Consider the following 27514-nt stretch of genomic DNA (forward strand, 5'->3'; position numbering starts at 1 on the left):
CTCTCAGGCCTCTGGCCCAGCCTGGCCTGTCACCGTCTCTAGGGAGGCCGCAGAGTTCATGCGGAAATATCCCAATGCAGTTCAGCCCTGCTTTTGGGGTCACTGTCGTTTGCCGATCCTCATTGACCGACTACTGCCCAATCAGGAGGAAATCGAAATTCCCCATCCTTGCCAGCCTTCCGGGGCTAGCCCAAGGGAGAGTCGGTTTACCTAATTCAACAGATTTGCCGACCAGAGTGTGTTGTGAACGAGGTTGGATCTAACGCGCCCAGACCAGATGCAAATCAAGACCGACCTTGGAGCGTGAGTGCTGCCACAGAAGCTCAGCACTAGACCAACCGCCCACCTTGATGACAGCTCGGTCGGATGGAGGCAAAAAACGATATGGCATATAAGTAGGTTACTACATACACGTAGGCCCCGGTTGAACCAATACCGTAGGAAGTAAACACGCACATTGGTAGCTATCCCGGAGCGGGCGTACAGAATGACTGACTGAAGCAGCCAATGGGGACATTTTCGTTTAATTAACTCAACTGTCTGCCCTACTACCGTCAGTGGCTTGAGGGATGGGAGAGTTGCGAACATGGCATTTACTAATCATGCGACCGTCAAGTTAACCTGATGCAATGAGAGAGAGAGAGAGCACTGCCACGAAGATGATCAAGCTGATTGCTTTTTCGTGTGCTGTGGAATGAATATGCTGGCTTTGGCCAGTGAAAGCAATCGACATTTTCTGGCTCAGGCTGTTTGGCTTGGGGGGGGAGGGGAAGGGACTGAGGTCTGCAAGGTCTGCAAGGTCTGCAAGATTTGACATGCCGTGGTTAAAGGGTGTCTCAATTGTAAACCGCACCTTACACCTTAGACATTGGGCGCAAGCAAACATGCACATTCTGCAGCAGCCGAAACACTTCATGAGCTGACAGCCGGGAGCGAGCGTCGGACGTCCATCCGATGCTGAAGATGTCGTATCACTTGGCACACACGTGGCTGGCAACAGCAAACGGGACCGAAGCATTGAAATCATCCCAACCTTGAGTCAGGGGAGGGAGAAGGCCGACTCTCGTCTGTCTGTCTGTCTGCCTGTCCATCAGCCAACAGCTTGGTTGCACAGGATTGGAGTATTGCATTTTCGTTGCATGAAGGCTGCCTGTCACAGCTATGGCTGGTCAGGAGAGGGAGCACGAGACGGCGAGTATGGCCGGAGAAAACACCGAATCGCAGCTGAAATATGTACACACAAGCATTGGAGTCAAGTATGATACATATTTGCAAGGGTTCATGTAAGGATGAGAGAAGGTGGGTAGGATACCATGTGGGTGGAGGAAAAGAAGGGAGCTTGCTTTGCGGGGGATGCGGGGCACCCCAACAGTATCTACTACTAACCTACTACTGCAAGGGGTGCACCAGAAAGAGTCTCATTGAATTCAAGATGGCTGCTAAGCGCCGGGTGCATTGTGAGTGAGAATGCTTGTTTCTACCACAGTGGATGGTCAGGTATCAATGGGATTGCGATCCCTTTGGATTAATTGGGTTTATGATTTATGTAGTGACCTCAATAAGGATGGCCTTGCTCGTCGTGTGACTTCCTCCAACAAGTGCCACTGACCATATGTACCTAACCTAGGATTCAAGGTTGTCACACGCTATAGATGTGCATGTAGGACAGTCAAATCACCGCATTTGGAGTAACGCATGGCACCACCCACAGCCGTGTGCTAGGTGAAGCAAAGCAAGGTCCCGGAAGGATGGAACGCATCACAAGGCTCACATCTTTCGTCTGCAATCTCCTCTCCACATCCAGGAACGAGTCCTAGACTGCAGTGAGAAAATGGAGGCCATCAAACATTCAACCTGAGTTGCGAGGTCTGGAAGCCGGGGCCGAACGTGCTCACGATATGACAGCAACAAAGTTCGTTTTCCTATCGCAGATTAGTCCGTTCATTCCACGAGGGCAGGTCCATGTGGGCAAAGTAAGTGAGTATGAACACTGTGGCATAACACATTAGCACAACAAGATTTCACATCATGGTTACCCCACTGGGGCACCCTTTGCCAGAAACAAGATCTCAATAATCGTCTTCATTAATCGCTCTTGCCACTCGGCGGACCATCTTGTGGTAACTCAACGCAACTCAACGCAAGGGATGCATGCCGTTGGCAGGCTGTGATAACGAGATAACACAGCTCAGATCGTCCGCCCCTATACTACATGTAATGCCGGGACCTGGACAGAAACGTTTAGCTCGCGAGACGTAAGCCATTGGCCATGGCCAGGGCCGGGAAATCCTGGGGGTATCTGCAAAGCAAAGAACAGCCGCAAACCAGTCAACGCCGTGGATCGTAAAGGTCATCTTGTTCGCCTTCCATCTATCGTATCAAATGAAACCGGTTCCGTAACGCCGGTTCCCCCTCATGCCTCAAGTTCGAAGAGGGGAACAACACCAGAGAGATTCGCATGCGACTGTAACGAATGGCCTCTACTATTTAACCTTGTTGTAGTCGATGCCGTGGGGACCAATTGCCGGACGTCGACTCGGCGGCGAAGGTGGAGCATTCATCTCCTCGTCAAGGTGCTGCAGGAAATCACGTTGTTTCTTGAAGGACGAGTAGTTACCGGCGAAGATGTCCGCCAGAATGGTGTTGTACCCATGGACTTGGACCTTGGGGTCACCGTTCGACCACGGCAATCCATTCATTCGCTCCTGAAGCGTCTCATATGCATTCTTGAAGTGACGTCGAATCACGGCGAAGTTAGAGGAACCGCCAGAAATATCGTTCGCTGGGTTGTTGGGGTCAATAATCGACAGCCGATCCATGTTTCGGTACACAAGATTCGAGACCTCATTCTGCAAGACTTATCAGCATGGAAATCGAGAGCAAATGACTAGGTGCGACAAATCGTACCTTTGGGACCTCCCGAGGTGGGTTCATGCAGATAGCAGTGACCTCGTAGTTGAATCTGTTACCGTAGTAATCGAGGAACTCCATCAAACATTCACCGAGGTGATGTTCAGGGATCATGGAACCGCTTTGCACCTGTGGCATCTGGTTAAGAAGGTGAACGACCATGCAGATGACAGAGAATCCACCGATGCCACCATTCACTGGCTCGTTCAGACCTCTCATGCAAAGGAATTGCTTGAGCACAGCAACCAAGATGGGCATTGCCGGGTACTTCTCCTTCCAATCTGTGAATGTCTTGATGGCTTTGATGCCATCGTACTTCTGAGAGAAACATCAATCTTCAGACCAGTCCAGTTGTCGCAGTACTTCAGGAGTGGGACCTTGGCGCTAGCGACAACCTCGATCTCGTTCATGTAGGCGACTTGGCGTCCCTCTAAGAAGCGAGACATCTGAAATAACTTATTCTTAGAATTGTACTTGGCGATTCCCGTCTTAAGGAAGCTCTGGGAGCAAATGACAAGGTCCATATCGGCTGTGGGGAGATACAGTCCTGACATGAAGGAACCAAAAGCGCGGATGCTCGCGTCACTCCACTTGAACTTGACAAGGTGGTTCAGCCGGTTCACAACTTCCTCACGAACGCGCTGTTCGAAATCACGTGGCTTGACGTATTCGTGAAAGTCGACTAGTTCCTTATGTAGCCTGCACACAGTTAGAACGGGCCTCCCAAACGGTGCAATGAGTGCATGGAGCTAGCTACATACCTGACCGACATGGAGGCAGTCTGAGAGTGATCTACCTCAACCCACGGGCAGGCGTCCTGTCCAGGAAGCGGGTAATACTCGCTGATGATATCACCCGACGTCCTCATCTTGGTTACCTTTTTCAAGGGTGCATGTGGGCGCTTGATACGGTCATCAAATGTGCGCTTGCGACTACCAAGAGCAGTCGAGGGAGTGAGATCGACCGGCGTGGCTTGTGCGTTGCGTCTGGGCAGGGTTTGGCCGACTTGGGAGGCAGAGGCAATTGCGTCGTGCTTGGGTTGGGTTTGTTTGCCGTAGCCAACGGCAGCCGCGATTGCCTCGGGGTTGTTGCGCAAATGTGGGGGCAATTGGGCAATTGCAGGATGACCGCGCAAGTGCGGCGGGAGCGAAGAAATAGCCAGGTTAGCATGGGGAGCCATGTTGTGTAATTCAGCAATTGTAGATGTCACATTGGTGGGACCAGATGATGATGATGCACCTAGGTGGTTGTCTGCGAGATGCGACTGTGCAGCGAGGTTATTGCCAGCGTCTGCTTTTTTGTCCTCGCCGTCAGAAAAGTCGCAGGATATGAATTCCGCAGCCTCGGACGGAGCAGTTGATTTCGTGGAATCAGCCTCGACGCGTGCTTTGCGGATGAGCTGAACAACGTCTTTCTTCTTGCGGGCTGTCTCATCCGGGGGTGGAAGTGCAGTGTACGGGTCGGGGTTGGACCATCGAGGTGCAGCTTCTTCAGCAGCGCTGGTGGGGGCCGAGGACACACGGGCGCGTTTGGCGACAGGTTCCTGAGGTTCTGCATCCGAATCATCTGAAATTTCCATGGCCGCCTCATCACTATCGGACAACTCATCGACATCTCGGTAGGACGGCCTGCCGTTAGCATCGCCAAGCATTTCTTCCACATTTCCGTCATGTCTCTGGTACAATAACTCGCGTTCGGCCGCTTTCTTAGGGGCGTATTTCTGGTAACCACCGCGACCTCGGTAATTGCCAACACGGCCGCCTCGCTCGTATCGGGGCCCTCGAGGAGCAGGTGGCCTGCCTCCATTGCTGATGCCATTGCGCTGAGATCTGTGACCATCAGATGGATATCGACGATCATCGCGGTCTGCACGTCCTCCATTGCGACCAGACTCATGTGAAGGTCTGTAGGATTCGAATGATTCCTGGACACCTGAGGGACGGTTTATGCGGAAGTCGAAGTCGCCTTGCGGGGGTCGATAATCGTCCCGATGATCGCGACGGGAGTCATCCCGATGATCGCGACGGTAGTCGTCCCGATGATCGCGACGGTAGTCGTCCCGATGATCGCGACGGTAGTCATCCCGGTGATCTCGACTACTGCCGGTGTCACGTCGCAAATCAGAGAAGCCTCCACGAAAGACGCGGGGATCCGAATTGTGCGAAGGAGCATAGCGATCGCCTCCATTAGGCGGAGGAGGTGGGGGAGGTTGATGGTACGAGTGCTGCGAGGATGAAACGTAACCACCAGCTCCTCCGTAGCCCTGGCCAGGAGGAGGCGGTGGCGGCGGTTGACCCGATGATGGTCGATAGCTTGACATATTGGGGGTCGATGTGCTATCGGATTGTGGGAGTGTGGTTGTTGTTAATGGAATGCTGCCACTCTCATTTATGGCGCGATATTAATAATAAAGCCTGGGTTGGGTTTTGGCTAGGTTAAAACGCGCCTTTCTGATACCTAGCACGGTTGATTACTTTTTTTTCCGCGGCTGCAAGCCGAGGTATCACCGATGGGGTGATGACGAGCGATAAGCGATAAGCGCAGCTATTCCCACCTCGAATTAGGTTGAAAGGGGTCTAGCGTACTGAGTGAGACCGACAACCCCACTTGGGAATCTTCAATCATTCAATCCGTTTTCGAGTCTGATGTTCGAGGAGGGAGGAATTCACAGAGTGAAATGAGACATTCACCAAGCCTCACGAAGCCCATGATCACCATCATGCATGCATGCTTCGGCGCAGTCGAATGCGGTAATTACGCACTGGAATTATTGGCCGATTCAATCAAGATAACTCTGGGAAATTCGTGGTGCAGGCTGTCGTCTGTGAGTGACGTACTGACTCCTGTGTAGTTGGGTTCAACCAGGTAGGTGGAAGCTATAGGAACCCATACGATTACCTGAAGCGCCTTGACATACTTCGAGATACCGTGTCGTCCATCGTGGTGTATCATGCAACTATGCAACTTATGTTCTGCTTCTGTTTCTGCGCAAAAACCAGTTGCAATTCGCATCAAGGTGCTGGGTCGCGTTGCCCCATGGAATAAATAGGGGGGATCCGCGGTGCCCCTGGCCTCAAGCACGGTCTGCTTCAATCGAAAGCCATGACTCACCAAGGACAACAACGCAATGCGTGTAGAACCTTTGGTATACGTGACAGAATCAAGCTGGACGGTGGTCCACGACGCAGGCAAATCTTACTCCCAGCTTTGCTTTAGGGGAGACCAGTCTCTTGGGCGCATCCTGATCTTTTGGCTCAGTGGCCAATCTGACGTGATCACTCTTGAGGCATAGTTTACCCAATCAGAATGCATAGGTATTCTTTGAGGGTTCAGCAATTGATGGCATTCATTGATGATAGCTTCAACTCCACTGAGTATGGTTCAGAGATACGCCTTTTTATTTTAGTGGTACATAGTCCTGGAATGACATGGACAGCTCCAGTCTCTCCGCCAATACTTTCTCAAATCTAATGCTTTCTCCTCGCCCAAAATACCTCTAAACGTCTCTCACGATTGAATGTGCCACCTATGTATATAGCCAATCGACGGTTCCTGTCCTGAATCCTGCCCCAATGCCTTTTCTACGTATCATACATAACACTTCACGGTAACTTTCTTCAAAAATCCAAGTCGAAAACCCATACCGACCAACTAGCTAACTACACAAGCCAGTTATCCCTGAAGATGCAGTCAGTTAGCATGAAGAGCCTATCGCTTGCCATTCTTGTGGCATTCGCCGTCCGTCCCTCGGCCGCGGCACCATGGCGCTACCCTGGAGAACTGCCATACCCTCCCGAGGTCACCACGCCGGACAGCGACTGCATCCCGGAGCGCGAACCGCATAGCATCGACGGCCCCTTGGAAGGGACGGTTTTCTGCGACGGAGGCATCCCCATCAACACCACCCACACGAGTGCGGACTACACGCCTATCGTGCACCACTGGACCACCACTGTCGCCGCGCCGAAGAAGGGACTGCCGCGGCCGCTGGACCGCGCTCGGCTACGTCTGGTTTCGCCAGGGGTCGGGCGACAAGGACGGGCTGGTGCCCGGAGGCGAGCTGTTGGCGGACACGTGCGTGGCGGCCTGCACAGAGCAGCGCCGCAAGGCGAAGGCCGACGGGATGGAGGCCGTCGGCCTGTGCCGCTTCTTCGCAATGCGGCTGTTCACGCAGCCGGGAAACCCGGAGCACAATTTAGGTCATGTCTGCACACTATACAGCGAGTCGTGGGGCGAAAACTACATGGATGTGCCCACAAGGGGCTGGTCGATTCCTGAGATGGACTATTACCCGGGCTCCTGGACCGCCTCTTACAAGTACGTAGTTCGTAGTGTCCCTTTTTATTTCTAGTGACGCGGGCGGGTTGATCGTGAAATGCGATTGTACTTTCTGAGGAAAAATAATAACGTCGAGATTCGATTTAGGCCCGGCCCGTTTTCCGACATGTGCGATCACGACGATCCCGAACAGCTCAAGAACGAGACCCGAGCTCCGGCAACGACTTCCCTCGAGTAGTAAAGACGGCACTGACTTCCGGCCTGCCTCGTGGAAATGCCCATCTAATGTAAGGTGTCATGGTCCGTTTGGCGAATGTAGAGAGGGACACGAACCCTGAGCAAAACGCTGGCCGAAGAAGCACAAGAGGCCGGCCGCCTGGGTTTGCGATTGGATTGTGGTACGTGTTATGGGAAATGCACCGAAAAGTCTAGTGTATGTTAGAGTCAATTGTAATGGGGGCTGCAATCTGGTTATTATCTCTAGCTGCTCTAATATTATGCTCTGCTTACAATGTCTGTCTTATATGTGCTACTGCTCCCTGATCCGGCACTTCGCACCGCCATAGTGCTGACGACCACAAACCACCCAACAGACAAGAAAGTGCCTGGCAACCTCTGTTTTCACAAGGTTGAAAATAGATTTTCGAGCCGAACTAATCAGAGTGTTTGCGCATGGGGAGGCGAACTCTGGATAGTGAACTTCACGCGATCAGAGCCCTCGACTCTGCGGGTATCTGTTCTTGTTCCTATAGTTGGAAGCGAGAAGATCGATCGATACCAGGGGTTGTGCGACTGAGCGGTGAACAGTCGCTCCAATTCCTCAGTCTGGACTCTATACACGAAGATCGGAAAGCCCACGACAGAGCTGAAGTACTGGCTCCAGTATCCGACCCGATACCTCCTTTAGGCTTGTGCGGGGGTTTCTCTTTGCTCGAGTCGCTTCAGTTTGGAGAGACAGCACTGAAGAGGCCTAACAGTCTTGGTCTTCTATGGGCTTTTCAGAATTCGGAATGAACCTGCCACCTCATGGGAGTCGATTGGTGTACAAGTCTGCATACCGCCCCTTGGCTAACCTCGTGTCCACCAGGCTGAGCAGACCGAGGCGGGGAGTCTTCGAAATCATGTCCGCCGACATGTACTCATAGATGGTGAACACCGATCTCAAGAAGGGCATACCCAGAAGGCTGTCGCCGAGCTTGGGCTTTTCCCTACTTCCAATTCCACCACGGCACCTGGGCGCAGTTAATACGACGTGGAGATGATTCGCCAGAGCGGGAAGACTTACATCCTTGTTCCATCCTCAGCGTAATAGCTCGAATTACTCGCCAGCATATCCAGGGGGTCAACGAGATACCAGTTCCCGTTGACCTTCAGCTCAAGCGATTGAGGAATGGAGCATTCAAAGTAGGCCACGTCGCCAGTGAACCCCTGGCTAGTACTCTGCCGAACTTCCGTCTTGCCCTCAAACTTCTTGACAACTGCATTGAAGTCTGCTGTTGGCAGGTAGATATGAGATGCCCCGGAGTCGATCACGGACACATGTTTCGCATCCGGGCGACGGCGGCCCGGACTGACCGGAAACTCGACGCCATTCATCCGGAGGCCGTCCAGACTGACAGACCATGCTGCCGTAGCAAGAGTGTCCGTGTTATCGGGCGACCTTTTGCGACGTGTTAGCATGTGCTAGTTGAAGGAATTCAAGGAGATAGGATATCTGTAGCGAGGGGTACCCACGAAGAGAATTGAACGACATCGCTGTATTTGGTTGGAATCATCATGAACTCTTCCTCAATTTCTCCGATAGAAAAGGCCCCAGCCATCGCGTTCGGGTCGCCCAGGCGAGGAAAGCGCAATGAAAAAAGAGGCTTGGCCAGCTTCCCTTGGGTAATCAACGTGTCGATGAACGACAGCTTCTGAAATTGGAGCCATTGGGAAGAAGCTGTACGCATCCCGAGCCCTAGGATGCCTGCGAAAGATCCGTTCTGGAACGAGCCCGGCATGGCCTCGTCGATAAGCGCTATGCAACGTGTGAACTTGACGTCCAAAGGCTCACTCATATCAGATCTATACATACCTGCCGTAACATTGCCAACTTCCAGGCCGGAGATGTTGGCTCTCAAAGTGGCGTGTTGCCCAGTTGCACGACCAACACCAAGGTCTGCCTCAAACTTCTGGTCATGGTGTATGATGGTGTTTTCCTGAGTTGAGTACTTTAGCAACCGCCCAGGAGGCTTCTATCGACTCAATCGAAATACCTTGGTCTTGAATGTCGCATCCAGCGCGTAGCATCCACTCTTCGGGTTCGCCGTATCGCATTGGCCAGAAGCGATAAACGAATCGCCCGTGGACGTGTCTATGTTCAGCAGCAATGACTGTCCGTCCAACTCGACGCTCACCTGCATTCATATGGTCAGCACATGGCGCAACTGTTGGAAGAAGTGATCGGGAACCCACAACGTGGTATGCATCGTCGGTGCTGTTTGGCGGGATATGCACCAATAGGTTTGCTGCATATACTACTTCATGATCAGGGACGAGGTTTTCCACTTGGCTGAGGGTACTCAGAGTCCAAAACAAAGCGAGCGCGAAGGAGATATAAAGGGTCGCAGTGCCGAACCAGTTCCCAGCCTGCTGCATTGTCTCTACGGGCGATGATGGTGCTGGCAGTCTTCAACAACAAATGACCAGATCTGAGGTGAGAATGCGTACAACGCGACGACTCGATCGGTTTCAAGATCAGGTGGATCCTGCTGATTGCCCCCTTCCACCCTTCTGGGGTATAAAGGGCCCAGCCGCCTGGCCTGGGGCTTGGCTAGCCCAAATCTGTGTACATAAGCATAAGAATCGTTGCGTCAAATGCACGCGTGCATAACAATAATCCAATTGTTATCTAGGTAGATCATACACCTCTCTCATTGTTAATGTTGAGTCTTGACAGATATACAGAAGGTAACGAAATCGGCTTCCTCGCTAGCGGGCCGAGAAATTCGTCTCCGCTTGGACCATTTTCTATTTTGGGAAAGGTGCACAGTGACGCTTACCCGCTGACCAGATGCCTGGTTTTGTAGGCCCTAGGTAATTAATTACGAGGACAGTTAACCCTGATGACACGGGGTCGCGAACTAGCTCCACGCTGCTTTCTATATAACCTTATAAAGGTATTACTTTAAAAGTATAACGTACCTCATAAGCGAGCTGTGCATATAAGCGAGCTGCGCACTTTTAATTAACTTTTTTATAATTAACTTTATATTAACTTTTCTTTTTTAATAACTATAGAATTAAAAAATAAAGAAAAAAGATTTAATTTAACGTTTTAAGCGTTTTAAAATAACTTAAAATTAAGTGTATAAAAAGCTATAGCGATATATTATATCTTAAAGTTAACGTTATGTAGCTAATAACGCGGAATTCGATCACGATTTAAAATCTTTAAAAATTTTAAAAGCTTTTTAATTTTAAAAAAGAATTAATTATTTAATATATTATTAATTTAAATACACGATCGTTTTTTCCCCGGTTAAATAATATAAAAGATATAGCGAATTAATTATTTAATTTATATAACGCGAATTGCGTCGGTGTTAACTAAGCCTTTAACTTTATACGATAATAACTAGACCTCCGGATACGTTTTAATCGAAAAATCGATTATTAAAGAATCCTTTATAAAAATCTTAACATATATCGCGTATAATTTATTCTCGTACAGAATATAATTAATAAATATAAAATATAAAAAGAGGATATATATAATTTTAACGAGACCGGGTTTTTTATAAACTAAATCTCGTTTAAAATAATCGTAACCACTTTTAATTAACGCGGAAGGCTTAAAGTAATATAATAAAAGAACCGGGAATAAATTATAATTATTTAAGGCGTCGATTTAAACGGTTACGCTATCCCTCCGTATATTATCTTTACCGGGAAAACACACCTCTCTTTTTAATATAAAAACAACCTATTACTAAAGGACTAAGTAATTATAATTACTAAAAATAGCTAGACTACGAATAAAAAAAGCGAGGACTAGATTTAATACTTTAATTAATATATTAAGTCTCGTACGAAAAATTATTATCGCCTCTTAGTCTTAGACGGCTATAAAAGTCACTACTCGATAACTTTTAAGCTTTATTACGAAAAAAACTCGATTATTATATATTATATACCTTTTTATTTATCGTATAAGCTCTAGCCTCTTAATATCGGCTGTTTTTATACATTAAAAAAGGCGTACGAGAAAGAAATTAAAGGTTTTATATAAGCGTATATTATTTTCATCTCTAAGGAGGACTTTTTATTAACGTTTTTAAAAGCGTTCTAGGCGATTTTTACCGTTTCGAATATATAAAGAAGCTTTTAAAAAATAAGACTCCTCTCGTATAATCCGGAATATATTATTTTATAATTAAATATAAAACTATATATTTTAATACCTCCGGAGACGTTTTCTAGCTTATTTATCCTTTAAGAATTAAAAACTTTAAATAATTTAATTAAAGCTTAATTTTAAACCGAATACGTTCGAAACTATATCGTATAATATTAAAATAATTTTTTAATTATTATTTTAATTAGTTTTAACTAGATTATAAAGGTTATAACGTAAATTATATACCGAGTTACTTTTTTAAAAAGTAAGGTAACCGTATTATGAAAAAGCGAATAAAATGCTTAGCCGGCGCCGCCGTACGAAAAAGAAACGGCTATAAGATAAAAGATCACTTTATATATAAGTTAAAACAGACTTGCAATTTTAAAAAAAATATTAATAAATAGTTGTAAAACGAATCGCGTTAAAAGAATAATTATATAAAAACGTTTAAAACACGTTTATAACGCTATAAAATCTCACGGGGAGCCCGGGTATAATACGCGTAAACTAGCTAATAGTGCTACGGTCACCCTATATAACGGCGACTTTAAAAACTAATAATAATACTATATAATAATAATACGAATAATTTAATTAAAAATTAATATAAAATCTTAAAAACACCGTTTTAATCCCGAAACGCTTTTATAACACTTTTAATCTTAAATTTAAAGTTAGATTTAATTATAACGGCTTCCGGCGCCGACGATAAAGGAGTGACAGCTTGGGGTTCCGGTGTAACGTTATTTATTTCCCTCTTAATTACTATAGCATCTCGTATATGTATAAACTTCTAGTTAAGGTTAGGTATTACTCTTTTCCTTTTTTTACTTCTTTCTTTTTCTAAATTACTTTTTAAAATTAATTTCTCGTGCTCTAATTAGCCGATCTAGCCGTTTAAAGTATTTAGACTCTTTTAAAGCTTTTAGAATAAAACCCGGCGCGTCGCGCTATTAAAAATAGTATTATTATTACTAAGCGTATCCGTTAATTCTTTAATTTAACGGTTAGTTATAAATATTAATAACGCTATAGAGGAGAATTATTTATTAAAAACGTCGGGAAGAGGCTTAAATAGTCCTGCTTTTACTTAGTTTTCTATCCTTTAATTCCGGCTATTAAGGGGCTTATTAATATCGCGAAGGAATATACTAGTTACGGCCTAGCCGCCAGCTATTATATATGGCCGAAAGGTAAACCTTTTAATTAGTTCGTAATATTAGAAAAAGTCTTTTTTACTTATATTTATATTATTAAGCCCTATATAATATAGAGTTACTTTTTAATAATAAATATCCTTTAATATATTAAAAAGATTAAGATTTAAGGGTTATAATAGGTGCGACGAGTGTGCCGGAAAGAAAAAAAGCTATATCTTATACTTTAAATATATTATAATAAAGTCCTCGTTTACGTAGTTAGCGTAGCTATTTAGGATAATAAGCCGTTATTAATCCTCGTTTTAAGGCTTTATATAAAAAATAAAAACCTTATTTAGCTATATTAGGGCTAGCTCCTTATTAGTCTAACCTTTAAAGGATACTGTAAAGACTTAATCCTTTATGGTATCCGTTAACGAGTCCTCCTCTTCCGGAAATTATTACTATTAGACTTATTAACCTTTAAATATAATAAGAAGAGGCAAAGCTCGGCTTAAAGCGTTATTATATTTAATTATAAAAGCCTGTTCTCGGTTAAGGGAGTCTTAATTAATATTCTTTTTATTCTAGTAGGTTTAATAATTATTATATTTGTTCCATAGCCGAACTAGTTACCGATCTCGTCGACGTTAAACCGAAACTCCGGAAGGATCGATTTTAGAATAGAATTATTAAGCCGCTCGAAAAACTCGATAATTTTCTTTACGGAAGTTATATTAAGCCTTAAAAAATCTATCCTTTTAGAAAAAGTAGTACTAATAGATAAATAGCGAGTAATAAATCTTTTAACCTAGTGTTTACCGAGTATTATATTAATTTTATTAGTTTAAAAAATCCGTTAAATAAATATTTAAAAGATAACGTACGCCGGTGAATAGTTTAAATTATATTACATAAGATATTAAGTTATAATTTAAGACTCTTCCGCTATTATTAAAGCTTAGAAGGACTTATTTCGTTATTTTATAGTTTTACGGCCGTAAATCCGAACCTTTAGAGTTATTCTAGAGATATTATACTTTTCGGCGGCTTATTTTATTAACGAGCTATTTATAACATTTTAAATCGCGCGTTACAGTACTAACTCGTTAAGTTTACGGCCTATCGAAAAGAGGAAAAGAAAAAGAAGATAATAATATTATTTAATTAATTATAAATTAAAAGCTAACTAGTTTATATACTGATTTATATGTGGTACTGTCAAGGGCTATCTAAATTTAGCGGTCGCCGTTGTATAGGGTGACCGTAGCACCGTCAGCTGGCTTATTTATTAATATAAAATAGAAATATTTAAAAATAAGGATTCCAATATATCTAATATATTAAATATATTATAATAAAATTAACTTATATTTTATTAAAAGGGGTATAAAAAAATAAGATATATTAATTATAATCGAAACGTTATAATAATATAAAGAGAGTAGTTTTTTTTATACGATAGTAATTTAATAACTAATATTATAAATTAATTAAATTAATTAATATAGTTTAAACGTTTAATTAATATATTAATAAAGGAGCTAATAAATAAGATTACTAAATTTAAAGATGTAAAAACCGACGAGTAGTTAGCCATCTTTAATAATTTTTATACCGATTCGAAACATTTACACTAAGTATCTATTACGGCTAGTTTTAATTAAGGAATTTATAATAATTATATTAGAAGAGATAATTTTTAAATCTTTACTATATACGAAGGATATTTTACGCTTTTATAAATACTATATATATATAATAATTATATAAAATACCTCGTAAAAAAACTCGAGTATAAATAGTTTCTTTAAAAGATTAATAAACGACTTCTTACGTAAATATACCCGGATTATATTATTAGAAAAATTTAAACGTTAATTCTTGACGGATAACGCGCATACTTATTAATATAAGAAAATTTATAATAGTTACGATAATACTATTTAAAAAGACGAGATTAAAAGACTATTTTAAAGACCGATACTTTAAATACGTTTAAAAAAATTGCGAGCTTATAAATATTTAAAAGAAAGCGTTTAATATTTTTAAAACCTATAAATACATACTTAATAAAAAAACCTTTCTATTATATTAAAGAATTTATAAAACGTTTATAAATTTTAATAAACTTTCGAACTACTCGAAAAACCCGAATTTTAAATACTAAAAATAATACTTTATACGAAGAGGTGTATAAAAACGCCTCCGCTAATATATTAAAAAGCATTTTATAAAAACGAGAAAAACGATAATAATAATAAACTAATTAACCGTAAATAATTATTAATTACTTATAAGAGCAACGCTCGAAAAATAAACGACGCCTATTATAAAAGAACGATAATAAGCGGACTAAAATAGGTCCTTATATTTAATAACGGATAATTAAAATATTTATAACTATATCGTATTAATAATCGAAATTAAAAAAGTTATTATTCGAGCGTTATTAAATAATAAAGCGTAGGATAATTATATTTTATTACGAATAGTTAATAGTTTAATATTAAAATAATAAGAGAAAAACGCCCTATATTAATTTAAAACCGTTAATAAAGGATTTATAACGTATAATAATGAGATACATAAAAAGAAATCGCGAACCTTTTAATTAATATTAAAAAACGTTATAAACGAATTATATATAATATTATAAACGTTATAAGATACGATATAATTTTAAGTATATTTTAATTACGGGTAAGTAATTTTAAAATTAATTAAAAAATAAGCTAATTCTAATAAAATATATTAAAAAGAGGTATTATTTAATAAATAATGATTTAAAAAATAATCTTTTAATAAACTTAAAGTATTTAAAATATGTATTATTATTAAAGAATATAAATTAAACGTTATAACGATTATGTTCGAAAAGTACTAGTAATTCGAAACTTTTTTTAATAAGAAATTAAAAATAAGTTTACCGCTTTATATACGATAAGATTATAAAATACTGTTTAAAAATATAAAAGAACCCTTATTTATATTTATATATAAACTTAATTAAGAGTACGAATAAGCTTTAAAAAAGTATATTATAAAAAACTTTAAATATAACGAACGTTATTTAGTTTTTAAAAGAAACTTAATAAGACGTACTAGGGTTTATATTAATAATACGAAAGAGTATTTAAACTTGCGATAAAAGTCCGATTTATTAATATAATATATAATAGCTATAAAAACGAAGGTAACTAAAGTACGTATAAGGGATATTCGTTATTATATATTTAATCCTTTTTTTATTTATCCTTTTATTACTTAATTTAAATTAATTATACATAGTATTATTTAATATTATTTTATCGAGTTGCGTTGGGCTTTATTCGTTACGTAACTCGTTTTTAATTATCTTTATAATTCTGTCCACCTTTATGTTACGACCTGACCTGATTATATGGCTAAGACCCACAAAGCATCGGCCCGGATTTACGATACCCCGCCTAGGCTACGACATCACAGCCACCGACCGTGCTGTTAGCTATATTAATATAAACTCGCCTATATTATAAAAGCGCGCGATAACCACGATAATAGAATCTTAAATAGCAGCAGGCTGGGTACTACTTAAAGAAGCAATAAAGACGACGTCACGTGATAGATTATTAGGATTACTAGGGACAGCTAGGTGAGCTTACGATTTAACTAATAATAAGGATTACTAGGATTACTAAAATATAAGGGTGAGCTAAGCGATTTAACGAATTAGTAAAGAAAGAGATTAAATATATAACGACGGACGTTCTCTATGTATTTTATATAAATACTCTTTATTTTAATAATTAATTTAAATATTAATTTAACCTATTAATAAAATAAATAATCTTAATAACTCTATTATAAATACCTTTAAATCTATGTACTTTAATTATCTTTATTCTTATAAATTATTACTTATTATATTAATAAAAATAGACTTTTATCGCACGTTTAAATATTCTTTCATATTATTAATATAAACCTTAATACGTTTTATTAAGTTTTTTTTAAAACTTAAATAACGTTCGTTATATTTTAATTACTCTTATTTTTATAAGTTATTATTTAAACCTTCGAGTAATAATATCATAAGAACTATATTTACGCCTAGCCTTAACAACACCGCCCGATAAGGAAAGATCCCTATCGCCACCCCTAGCACCTCTTAACGAGACCTTGTTATAGAGGTCAATAACGACGATAGTAATAACGAGCCTACTTAATAAACGCTAGTTAAACGAATTAAAAAACTTAAGTAAAAAAGCGCTAATTATTAATATTATTACGCACGGCTTAAAAAAAAGCATAACGAGCTCCGAACTAAAAATACTTTAAAATAAATACCTTATAATATTAATAAGCTACGCGAAAAAATATATCTCTTTCGTATAACTATTAATATTATTTAAACCTTTATTATACTTAAAAAGGGTATAAAGATTAATACTTTAATACTATTTAACGGAATAAGCGGGAACTTTCGAAACTTTTTTATTTAAATTAAAGCCTATTAACGATTTTATTAAAAAACGTTTTAAAATATTACTTAACGAGTCGTTTACGCTACCTCGTTTTTTAAAAATAAGGTACTCGCTTAATTCAAACCTTACTTAAATAAACTTATAAAAAACGATTAATAAATTAAACTATACCGCATAGAAATATAACGAATTTTTAAAAGTTACGATAGCTTTAAACAAGCTTTTAAGTCACTTTTCCAAAACCCCGATAAAAAACGATAAGTAGAGAAGGAACTCGAAACCTTTAAATAAAAAGGATCAGCCGCTTTTTACACAGCCGAATTCTAACGCATTATAGCTCGATTAAACTGTACCGAAGTTACGAAAATTATAATATATTATCGAGGCTTAAAAAAAAACGTTAAGAACGAACTTAGCCGGCTAGATACCCCTAATAATTTCCTTTCGTATATAGAGTTCACTATTAAAATCGATACTTATATATATAAATAACGCCGTAAAAAATAAGGCGAACTATTATAATAAATTAATTAAATTTAAACTAATACCGAATAATTACGTTAATATAATAATATACCGCTTAGAAATACTACGGCGTATAGTTATTATAATAAACCTATAGATCTCGACGCTATTAAATATAATAACTTAAATAAAAAGTAACGCGTTACTTATTATAACTATTAAAAATAAAGATATTACGCTCGAAAATATCGAGTATTAAAAAAAAACTTCTAATAAATACTAGACGAACGACACGTTAATATTACTAAAGTAAAAAACACCCTAATAGTAATTATTAAAAATAATAGCGCTATTACTAAACACGGTAGCCTATTCTAAATAGCTTGCTATAATAATAGTATTACGATCGGCGGGTTGGTCCCCCGCGGGGTAGCACTTAAGGCGTAGAATTAGATAGAAATGACCCGAAGAGTCATTTCCGAAGCTTTTGCTTTATGGCGTAGTAGTTAGTTTATACGCACTGTAATATAATAACTCTTCGCCCTTGCTAAATAGGAGACGTGGGTTCGATTCTTATATTTACTAGATAGGAGCTCTTTTTAACTGCTTAAGTAAGATCGCTAGTAAGCAGGCAAGGCCTTATACGGATTAACTACTCGTATAAAAGCTTTAGAGTTTCTTTACACCGAGTTTAAGTAAATTATATAGTATTAGGGGTTTATCGCCTTAGATATAAGGGCATGCCTTTAGAGAGAGGGTATAGTGTTACGATCGGCGGGTTGGTCCCTCGCGGGGTAGCACTTAAGGCGTAGAATTGGATAAAAATAACCCGAAGAGTCATTTCCGAAGCTTTTACTTTATAGCGTAGTGGTTAGTCTATACGCACTATAATAAATAGGTACGCTTTATACCTAGCGGATAAAGAAAGTATTAGATAATTTCTAAAAAACCTTAAAAGTGGAAACCATAACCGGAGCGTCGCGATATTACAGAGGGAGCAACCCCCCCTATATAATAATAATAACGACTTTATTAATAATATTATAAATTAATTAGCGTAACTATTAAACTATAAATATCTAGTTAATATACCGATAAAAGAATTAGTAAATAAGATTATAAAGTTTAGAGACTTAAGGACCGATAAATAATTAACTATCCCTAGTATTCTTTACCTCGATTTAAAACACTTACGTTAAATACTTATCACGGCTAGGTTTAATTAAGGAATTTACGGTAATTATATAATAAAAGATAACACCCGAATCTCCTTTACGTACGAAGGATATTTTACGCTTTTATAAATTCTATACGTATACGATACTTATATAAAACACTTCGCGGAGAAACTCGAATATAAATAGTTTCTTTAAAGGATTAATAAACGATTTATTACGTAACTATACCTTAATTATATTTTTAAAAAGATCCGAATATTAATTCCTAACGAACTGCGTATATACCTATTAATATAAAAAGACTTATAATAACTATAATAATACTACTTAAGAGGACGAGATTAAAGGGAGTACTTTAAAAATTAATAGCTTAAACACGCTTAAAAAAAATCGCGAGCTTATAAACGTCTAGAGGAAAACGCTTAACGCTTTTAGGATATATAAGTATATACCCGATAGGAGAACCCCCTTAATTTATTAAAAAACTTATAAAATGTTTATAAATTATCGCGAACTTAATAAACCTTCGAATTATTTAAAAAACCCGAGTTTCAAATATTAAGGATAGCATTTCGTATAGAGAGAAATATAGAAACACCCCTACCGATATATTAAAAAACGCCTTATAAAAAACGAAAGGAATAATAGTGATAATACGAGGATCGATCGTAAGAAAATATTAATTACCTATAAGAGTAGCGTTTAAAAAATAAACGCCGCTTATTATAAAAGGACGATAATAGGCGGACTAAGACAGGTCCCTATATTAAATAACGGATAATCGAGCTATTCATGAGCATATTATATTAGTAATAGGTATAAAAAAAGTTTATATTAAAGCGTTACTCGATAGCGGAGCGTAAAAAAACTATATTTCATTACGAATTATTAATTGCCTTAAATTCGAATAATAAGAGAAAAACGTTTTATATCGATTTAAAACCGTTAATAAAGGATTTATAACTTATAACGATAGAGAAGTACGGAAAGAAGTTACGAACTTTTTAATTAATATTAAAAAACGTTATAAATAAATTACGTGTAATATCACGGACGTTATAAAATACGATATAATTTTAAGGATACCTTAATTACGGGTAAGTGGTTTTAGAATTAATTAAAAAACAGGCTAATTTTAATAAAATATATTAAAAAGAGGTTTAATCGATAAATAACGGTTTAAAAAGCGACCCTTTAATAAACCTAAAGTTTTTAAAGTATATATTATTATTAAAAAACCTAAGCTAAATATTATAATAATTATATTAAAAAAGTACAAGTAATTCGAAACTCTTTTTTAATAAGAAACTAAAAATAAACTTACCGCTTTACACATAATAAAATTACGAAATACCCTTTAAAAATAAGAAAGAACCCCTATTTATACCTATATATAAACTTAACCAGGAGTATAAATAAGCCTTAAAGGAGTACATTACGGAAAATCTCGAGAAAGGAGTTATACGACCATCCACATCGCTAACAAGCTTCCCTATCCTCTTTATCCTAAAAAAGAGCAAGGATAAGAAACCTAAGTGGTATATATGTATCGATTATTAAAAGCTTAACGAAATTATTATTAAAAACCGGTACCCTTTACTTTTAATTAGCAACCTACGAAATAAGTTATTAAACGTTAAAATCTTTATAATACTCGATCTCCTTAATATATATAACTTAATCCGAATTAAAAAAGGAAAGGAATAGAAAACCGCGTTTTAAACTAAGTACGAATATTTTAAATATTAAGCTATACTATTTAACTTAATTAATATACCGGCTAATTATTAATCTATAATTAACCATATCTTAAGAGAATACCTTAATAAGTTTATTATAATATATCTCGATAATATCCTTATTTACTCTAAAAATAACGAGCAGTACCGAGAACACGTAAAACTAGTATTCCGGAAGCTATAAAACGCTAACCTACTAGTTAACCTAAAAAAGAGCGAATTCTATTAACGATCCGTTATATTCGTAAGATATATAATATCTTTTAAAGAAATCCGGATAGAACCCTTTAAAATCTTAATAGTTAAAAAGTAGCCCACGCTTATAAACGCTACAAAAGTTAAATCCTTTTTAAAATTAGCTAATTATTACCGGATATTTATCCCCGGATTTAATAAGTTAGCGATACCTTTAATAAACTTAATAAAAAAGGACGAGCTATTTTAATAAATAGAGAAAAAAGGCTAAGCCTTTTATAATATTAAGAAGCGAATTTTTAATAAATTAGTACTCCGCGTAACGGACTTTTTAAAACTAAAACCGATACATCGAACTATATAATCGGAGGATAACTAAATTAACGAAACGATAACGGAAAATCGCACGTTATTACATTCTTTTTTAAAAAGCTGAATAAATTCGAACTTAATTATTAAATATAAGATAAAGAGTTAATAGCTATTATTAAAGCTTGCGAAAAATAGAGACATTATTTTAACGGAATAATAAAACTAATTAAAATTTATACTAATTATAAAAACTTTATAACATTTATTATTATTAAAGAGTTAAATAAATAATAAATACGGTAATCTAAATTCCTTTTAGAATTTAACCTCATTATTATCTACCGGAAGAGTAATAAGAACGGTCGCGCTAACGTATTAAGCCGGCGGCTAAATTATTAAAAAAAAGTTCTACTCGAGATATAAACTATTTTAACGTATGACCGGGATAATAACCTCGTATTATTATAATAACTAAACGTTACGAGCCACGTTTAGTATAATGATAACTAAATTATTAAATTTTAATAACTTAGCTAGACCTTAGACCCTATTAATTACGCTAAGGACCACCTCGAAGACTATAACGGCCTCACCTTTTATCGAAATAAGATCCATATCTTTAAGCGGTATCGTAAAGACTTTATTAAAGAGTTCTACGAGCACCCTATATATAGATATTAAAGGATATTTAAGACTTAAAAGCGAATCACTAAATAATTTAATTATAAAAACCTTAAGCTAACTATGGCTAAAATTATTAATAAGTACGACTTATATAATAAAGCTAAGTTCGTAAAATATTAATTATATAAAGAATTATAACTAATTTTACCGCTAAATAAGGTATAAAAAACGATCGCGCTTAACTTTATAATTAAACTACCCCTATTAAAAAAACCTTTAATTAAGGCTAATTACGATAGTATCTTAATAATTATAAATAAATTCACGAAGTATACCTACTTCCTGCCGTATAAAAAGTTTAGCGATACTAGCGATCTAGCCTATACCTTCCTCCGTATTATTATTAACCAGCACGGACTATTAAAACAATTATTTCCGACCGAAACAAGCTATTTATAATAAAATTCTAAAAGTTATTCATAATATAACTCGGTATTAAGCATAAGTTATTCATAACTTATCACCCTTAAACGAATGGACAAACAGAAAGAATAAACTAAACCTTAGAGTAATACCTACGCTGCTACGTTAACTACGAATAAAACAACTAGGTGCAGTTATTACCTATAGCCCAATTCGCCTATAACAGCGCAAATAACGAAACTACACGCATATCACCATTCCGAGCAAACTACGGGTATAACTTAAAAATTACTAAAAAACCCCTAGAAAGAGAGCTAATACTAATCGCGACCATATAAGTCGAAAAATTAAAAGAACTCTAAATTATACTATAACAAGACCTTACCTTCCTTTAATAACGAATAAAGAGATATATTAAATAAATAAAGTTAAAGGGACTAACCTTTAAAAAAGGAGAAAAGGTTTACTTTCTATAACGAAATATTAAAATAAAACGACTAAGTAATAAACTAGACTTTAAAAAGATCGAACTATTTAAAATCGTAAAAGTCGTTTTAAAAACTAATTACCGATTATTACTACTTAAAATAATATAAATATACCTTATATTTTATATTTTATTATTCGAATTAACGGCTAAAAAAACCCTAATTAATATATAACTAGAAATCGAAATAGATTAACACGAGTATAAAATCGACAGAATTATTAATAATAAAAAAACGAGGCTTCTAATACTTCGTTTAATAAAAAAATTACTTATTAAAAAATAATATTTAAAAACTTAAAAAATACTTAATAAACGCCGCGGAAAAGCTAAAAAAGTTTAAATTAAGGCGAAATTAAAATTTATTACGTTTTAATTTATTACTCCGAACGCTTTAAAAAACTACGCTTTAATAACCGCCTTAAACTCGGCGTGCTCGACCGCCTTTAGTTCGTTTAAAAAATAAAAGCCACGCCTAGCTATTTCTATATTACGCGTTATTAAAGAGTTCCGTTATTATTAAATCCGTTTTAAATATTAAAAAGCCTCTTAAACCTCCCGGTAAACCTTTTTTAAAGCCGCGCTCGCCTCGCGTAAAGAGTCGCTAACCGTCTACTTTTCGGAATATAGGCGGCGGGACTTATTAATAACTTAAAATACCGCGGAAACGGATAAACTAAAGCCGTCGTAAGACTAACCACGGCGGATATACTTTTTATAACGAGAAATATTATATAATATAATATATTTCTATTTTTTTTTAAATAAAAAAAGTACGGTATAGTTTTAAAACTAAATTTATTAAAAAGGGTAATTAAATTATAATATTATTTAATTTTTTAAAATTTTATATAAAAAATAAGTTTTTTAATATAATTTAATATAATAAATAAATATTATAATAAAAAAATAATAAAAAAAAAGAGAACTTATTAAACCTCGATACGACGAGTAAGTAAAAAATATTTAAAGAATTTAACGCTTCGAAAATAAAATAATTAAAAAAAGAGGATAGTATTATAACTTAACTTAATTATACGGTTAAAACTTATAAAATATTAGCCCGGATTTATAATACCCCGCTTAAATTATAACGTTATAATTATCGACCGTATTATTAATTATATTAATATAAACTCGCTTATATTATAAAAGCGTGCGATAATAATAATAATAGAATCTCGAATAGCAGTAGGCTAGGTATAATTTAAAGAAGTAATAAAAACGACGTTACGTAATAAATTATTAAGATTATTAAGAATAGTTAAGTGAGCTTACGATTTAATTAATAACGAGGATTACTAGGATTATTAAAATATAAAGGTAAGCTAAGCGATTTAACGGATTAATAAAAAAGGAGATTAAATATATAACGATGAACGTTCCCTATATATTTTATATAAATACTCTTTACCTTAATAATTAATTTAAATATTAATTTAATTTATTAATAAAGTAAACAGCCTTAATAATTCTATTATAAATACTTTTAAATCCACGCACCTTAATCGTCTTCGTTTTTACGAATTATTACTTATTATATTAATAAAAGCGGACTTTTATCGCACGTTTAAATACTTTTTCGTATTATTAATATAAACCCTAGTACGTCTTACTAGGTTTCTTTTAAAACCCGGATAACGTTCGTTACACTTTATTTATTTAAAGCTAAACAGTTATATCGTATTATTTTTATAATTTTAATTATTATAATATTATAACGATATAATATTATAACGATATAATATTTATTATTATAAATAAGTTTATTACTATTAATCGATAAGGTAAGTATTATTATTAATTTTTATAAACGCCTTAAAATATAATATTACCGTACCGAGTATAAGTCTAACCGCATAATTAGGTTAAATCGTAATACTATCCTTCCTCCTCTACTTACTTTATCCCTAAAGTAGTTAGTCGTTATAAGTACTCACGTATCTTATAAGCGAATATTTTATCTTTATACCCTTTTTAATAAAATATGAGTTAATTTTATTATAACGTATTTAATATATTAAAATTAATCGGAATCTTTATTTTTAAATATTTTTATATTATTTTAATAAGTACGTATATTATACCCAGGCTTTTTAAAAATTCTATAGCGTTATTATAACGAACGTTATCTAGGTTCTAAAAGAAACCTAGTAAAACGTACTAAGGTTTATATTAATAATACGAGAGAGTATTTAGGCGTGTAATAAAAGTCGCTTTTATTAATATAATAAGTAATAGCTCGTAAAAACGAAAATAACTAAAGTGTGTAAACGTTTAAGGGTATTTATAATAATTTTATTAAAACTATTTACTTTATTAATAAATTAAGATTAATATTTAAATTAATTATTAAAATAAAGAGTATTTATATAAAATATATAAGAAATATTTATTATTTATATATTTAATTTTTATTTTATTAATCCGTTAAATTATTTAGTTTATTTTTATATTTTAATAATTCGGGTGATCTCTTTATTAATAAAATTATTAGTTCACTTTATCGTTTTTAATAATCCTCGTGATCCTTTACGTGACGTTATTTTTACTACTTTTTCGAGTTATGTCTAGCTTGTTATTATTCGGGATATCGTTATTATAATCGCTATACGATTTTATAATATAAGTACGTTTATATTAATATAATTAATAATACGGTTAGTAATTATAATATTATAATTTAAACGAGGTATTATAAATTTAATTTAATAATTTATAAGTTTTAATTATATAATTAAATTAAATTATAATATTATTTTATTTTTTTTAATTATTTTATTTTTAAAGTGTTAAATTTTTTTATATATTTTTACCCGTTTATTATATCGAGGTTTAATAAGTTTTTTTTTTCGTTATATTTTTATTATAATATTTATTTATTATATTAAATCGAATTAAAAAATTTATTTTTTATATAAAGTTTAAAAAAACCGAATAATATTATAATTTAATTATTTTTTTTAACGAATTTAATTTCGAAACCATACCGTACTCTTTTTATTTAAAAAAAATAGAAATATATTATATTAAATAATATTTCTCGCTATAAAAAATATATTCGTCGTAGTCGGTCCTACGATAGTTCCGGTTTATCGGTTTTTACGGTATCTCGGGTTATCGACGAGTCCCGTCGCCTACGCTTTAAAAAGCAGGCAGCTAATAACTCTTTACGCGAGGCGAGCGCGGCTTTAAAGAAGGCTTACCGGGAGGCTTAAGGGGCCTTTTAACGTTTAAAGCGGATTCGGCGGTAACGGAATTCTCTGGTAACGCGCGGCGTAGAGATGGCTAAGCGTGGTCTTTATTCTCTAAACGAATTAAAAGCGGCCGAGCATATTAAGTTAAAGGCGGTCGTCGAGGCGCAGTTTTTTAAAGCGTTTAAAATAATAGATTAAAACGTAATAAATTTCGACCTCGTTTTTTTTAAACTTTTATAATTCCTTTATAACGTTTATTAAATATTTTTTAAATTTTTAAATATTATTTTTTAATAAATAACTTTTTTATTAAATAAGGTATTAAAAGTTTCGTTTTTTTTATTAATAATTTTATTAATTTCGTATTTATATTAATTTATTTCGACTTTTAATTATATACTAATTAAGGTTTTTTTATCCGCTAATTTAAATAATAAAATATAAAATATAAAATATATCCGTATTATTTTAAATAATAATAATTAATAATTAGTTTTTAAAATAACTTTTATAATTTTAAATAATTTAATCTTTTTAAAATTTAATTTATTATTTAATTATTTTATTTTAATATTTCGTTATAAAAAATAAACTTTTTTTCTTTTTTTATAAATTAATTCTTTTAATTTTATTTAATTGGTATATCTTTTTATTTATTATTAAAAAAAGGTAAAGTTTTATTATAATATAATTTAAAGTTTTTTTTTAATTTTTTAACTTATATAATTACGATTAATATTAATTCTTTTTTTAAAAGTTTTTTAATAATTCCTAAATTATATTTATAATTTATTCGAAATAATAAAATATATATAGCTTCGTTATTTATATTATTATAAATAAATTAAATTATAAAAAATAATTATATTTAATTATTTTATTTATAATTAATATAATAATATAAATATTACTTTAAAATTTAATTTATCCGCTTAGTTTATTTATTTATTTAAAAATATATACGCTAGGTTATTAATATCGTTAAATTTTTTATATAGTAAAAAATAAGTATATTTTATAAATTTATTTATAATTATTAAAATATTATTATAATCGATTTTAGTTAAAGGTTTTTCTAATAGGGGTAATTTAATAACGAAATTAAGTGCGATAGTTTTTTATACTTTATTTAATAGTAGGATTAGTTATAATTTTTTATATAGCTAGTGTCGGGTAATTTTAACTTTATTATAAAGGTTATATGTACCGATTACTTTAGTTACGATTAGTTTAAGGTTTTTATAATTAAATTATTTAATAATCTTTTTTTAAGTTTTAAATATTCCTTAATATTTATATAAAAGATATTTATAGAATTCTTTAATAAAGTCTTCGTAATACCGCTTAAAGATATAGATCTTATTTCAGTAAAAAATGAGACCGTCGTAGTTTTTAAAGTAATCTTTAAAATAACTCGCGGGGTCGAGGGTTTAGTTAAATTATTAAAATTTAGTAACCTAATTATTATTATATTAGATATAGTTTATAACGTTTAGTTATTTCGACGGTATAAGGTTACCGTTTTAGTTATAAATAAAAACCGTCCGCGTTTCGAACGGAACTTCTTCTTAATAGTTCGGTTATCGGTTTAATATATTAACGCGACCGTTCTCGTTACCCTTTTAATAAATAATAATAAGGTTAAATTTTAATAAGAATTTAAACTATTATATTTATTATTTATTTAGTTTTTTAATAATAATAAACGTTATAAGGTTTT

At 35.2% G+C, this 27514-nt stretch overlaps 3 protein-coding genes across 3 annotated transcripts; 1 reads left to right on the forward strand and 2 right to left on the reverse strand.

The window, feature by feature from the left end:
* Nucleotides 1-2483: 2483 nt before the first annotated feature.
* PG994_009659 (uncharacterized protein) lies at nt 2484-5230 on the reverse strand (the record flags this gene model as incomplete). Its single annotated transcript, XM_066861068.1, is given in 4 exon segments — nt 2484-2849; nt 2908-3228; nt 3240-3609; nt 3672-5230. 4 exon segments carry the CDS (start codon nt 5228-5230, stop codon nt 2484-2486), a joined length of 2616 nt encoding a protein of 871 aa, XP_066713238.1.
* A 1379-nt stretch (nt 5231-6609) lies between these two features.
* PG994_009660 (uncharacterized protein) lies at nt 6610-7261 on the forward strand (the record flags this gene model as incomplete). The annotated part of the gene is given in 2 exon segments (XM_066861069.1): nt 6610-6921; nt 6932-7261. The coding sequence occupies 2 exon segments, from the start codon at nt 6610-6612 to the stop codon at nt 7259-7261; spliced, it is 642 nt and encodes a 213-aa protein (XP_066713239.1).
* Nucleotides 7262-7845: 584 nt separating this feature from the next.
* PG994_009661 (uncharacterized protein) lies at nt 7846-9825 on the reverse strand (the record flags this gene model as incomplete). The annotated part of the gene is made up of 7 exons (XM_066861070.1): nt 7846-8020; nt 8247-8420; nt 8474-8848; nt 8923-9205; nt 9263-9386; nt 9444-9584; nt 9643-9825. The coding sequence occupies 7 exons, from the start codon at nt 9823-9825 to the stop codon at nt 7846-7848; spliced, it is 1455 nt and encodes a 484-aa protein (XP_066713240.1).
* Between the last annotated feature and the right edge of the window lie 17689 nt (nt 9826-27514).

This window comes from Apiospora phragmitis (genome assembly GCF_038363925.1).
Source record: "Apiospora phragmitis strain CBS 135458 chromosome Unknown utg000009l:1.0-1189150.0:1.0-1190623.0, whole genome shotgun sequence".
NCBI lineage: Eukaryota > Fungi > Ascomycota > Sordariomycetes > Amphisphaeriales > Apiosporaceae > Apiospora > Apiospora phragmitis.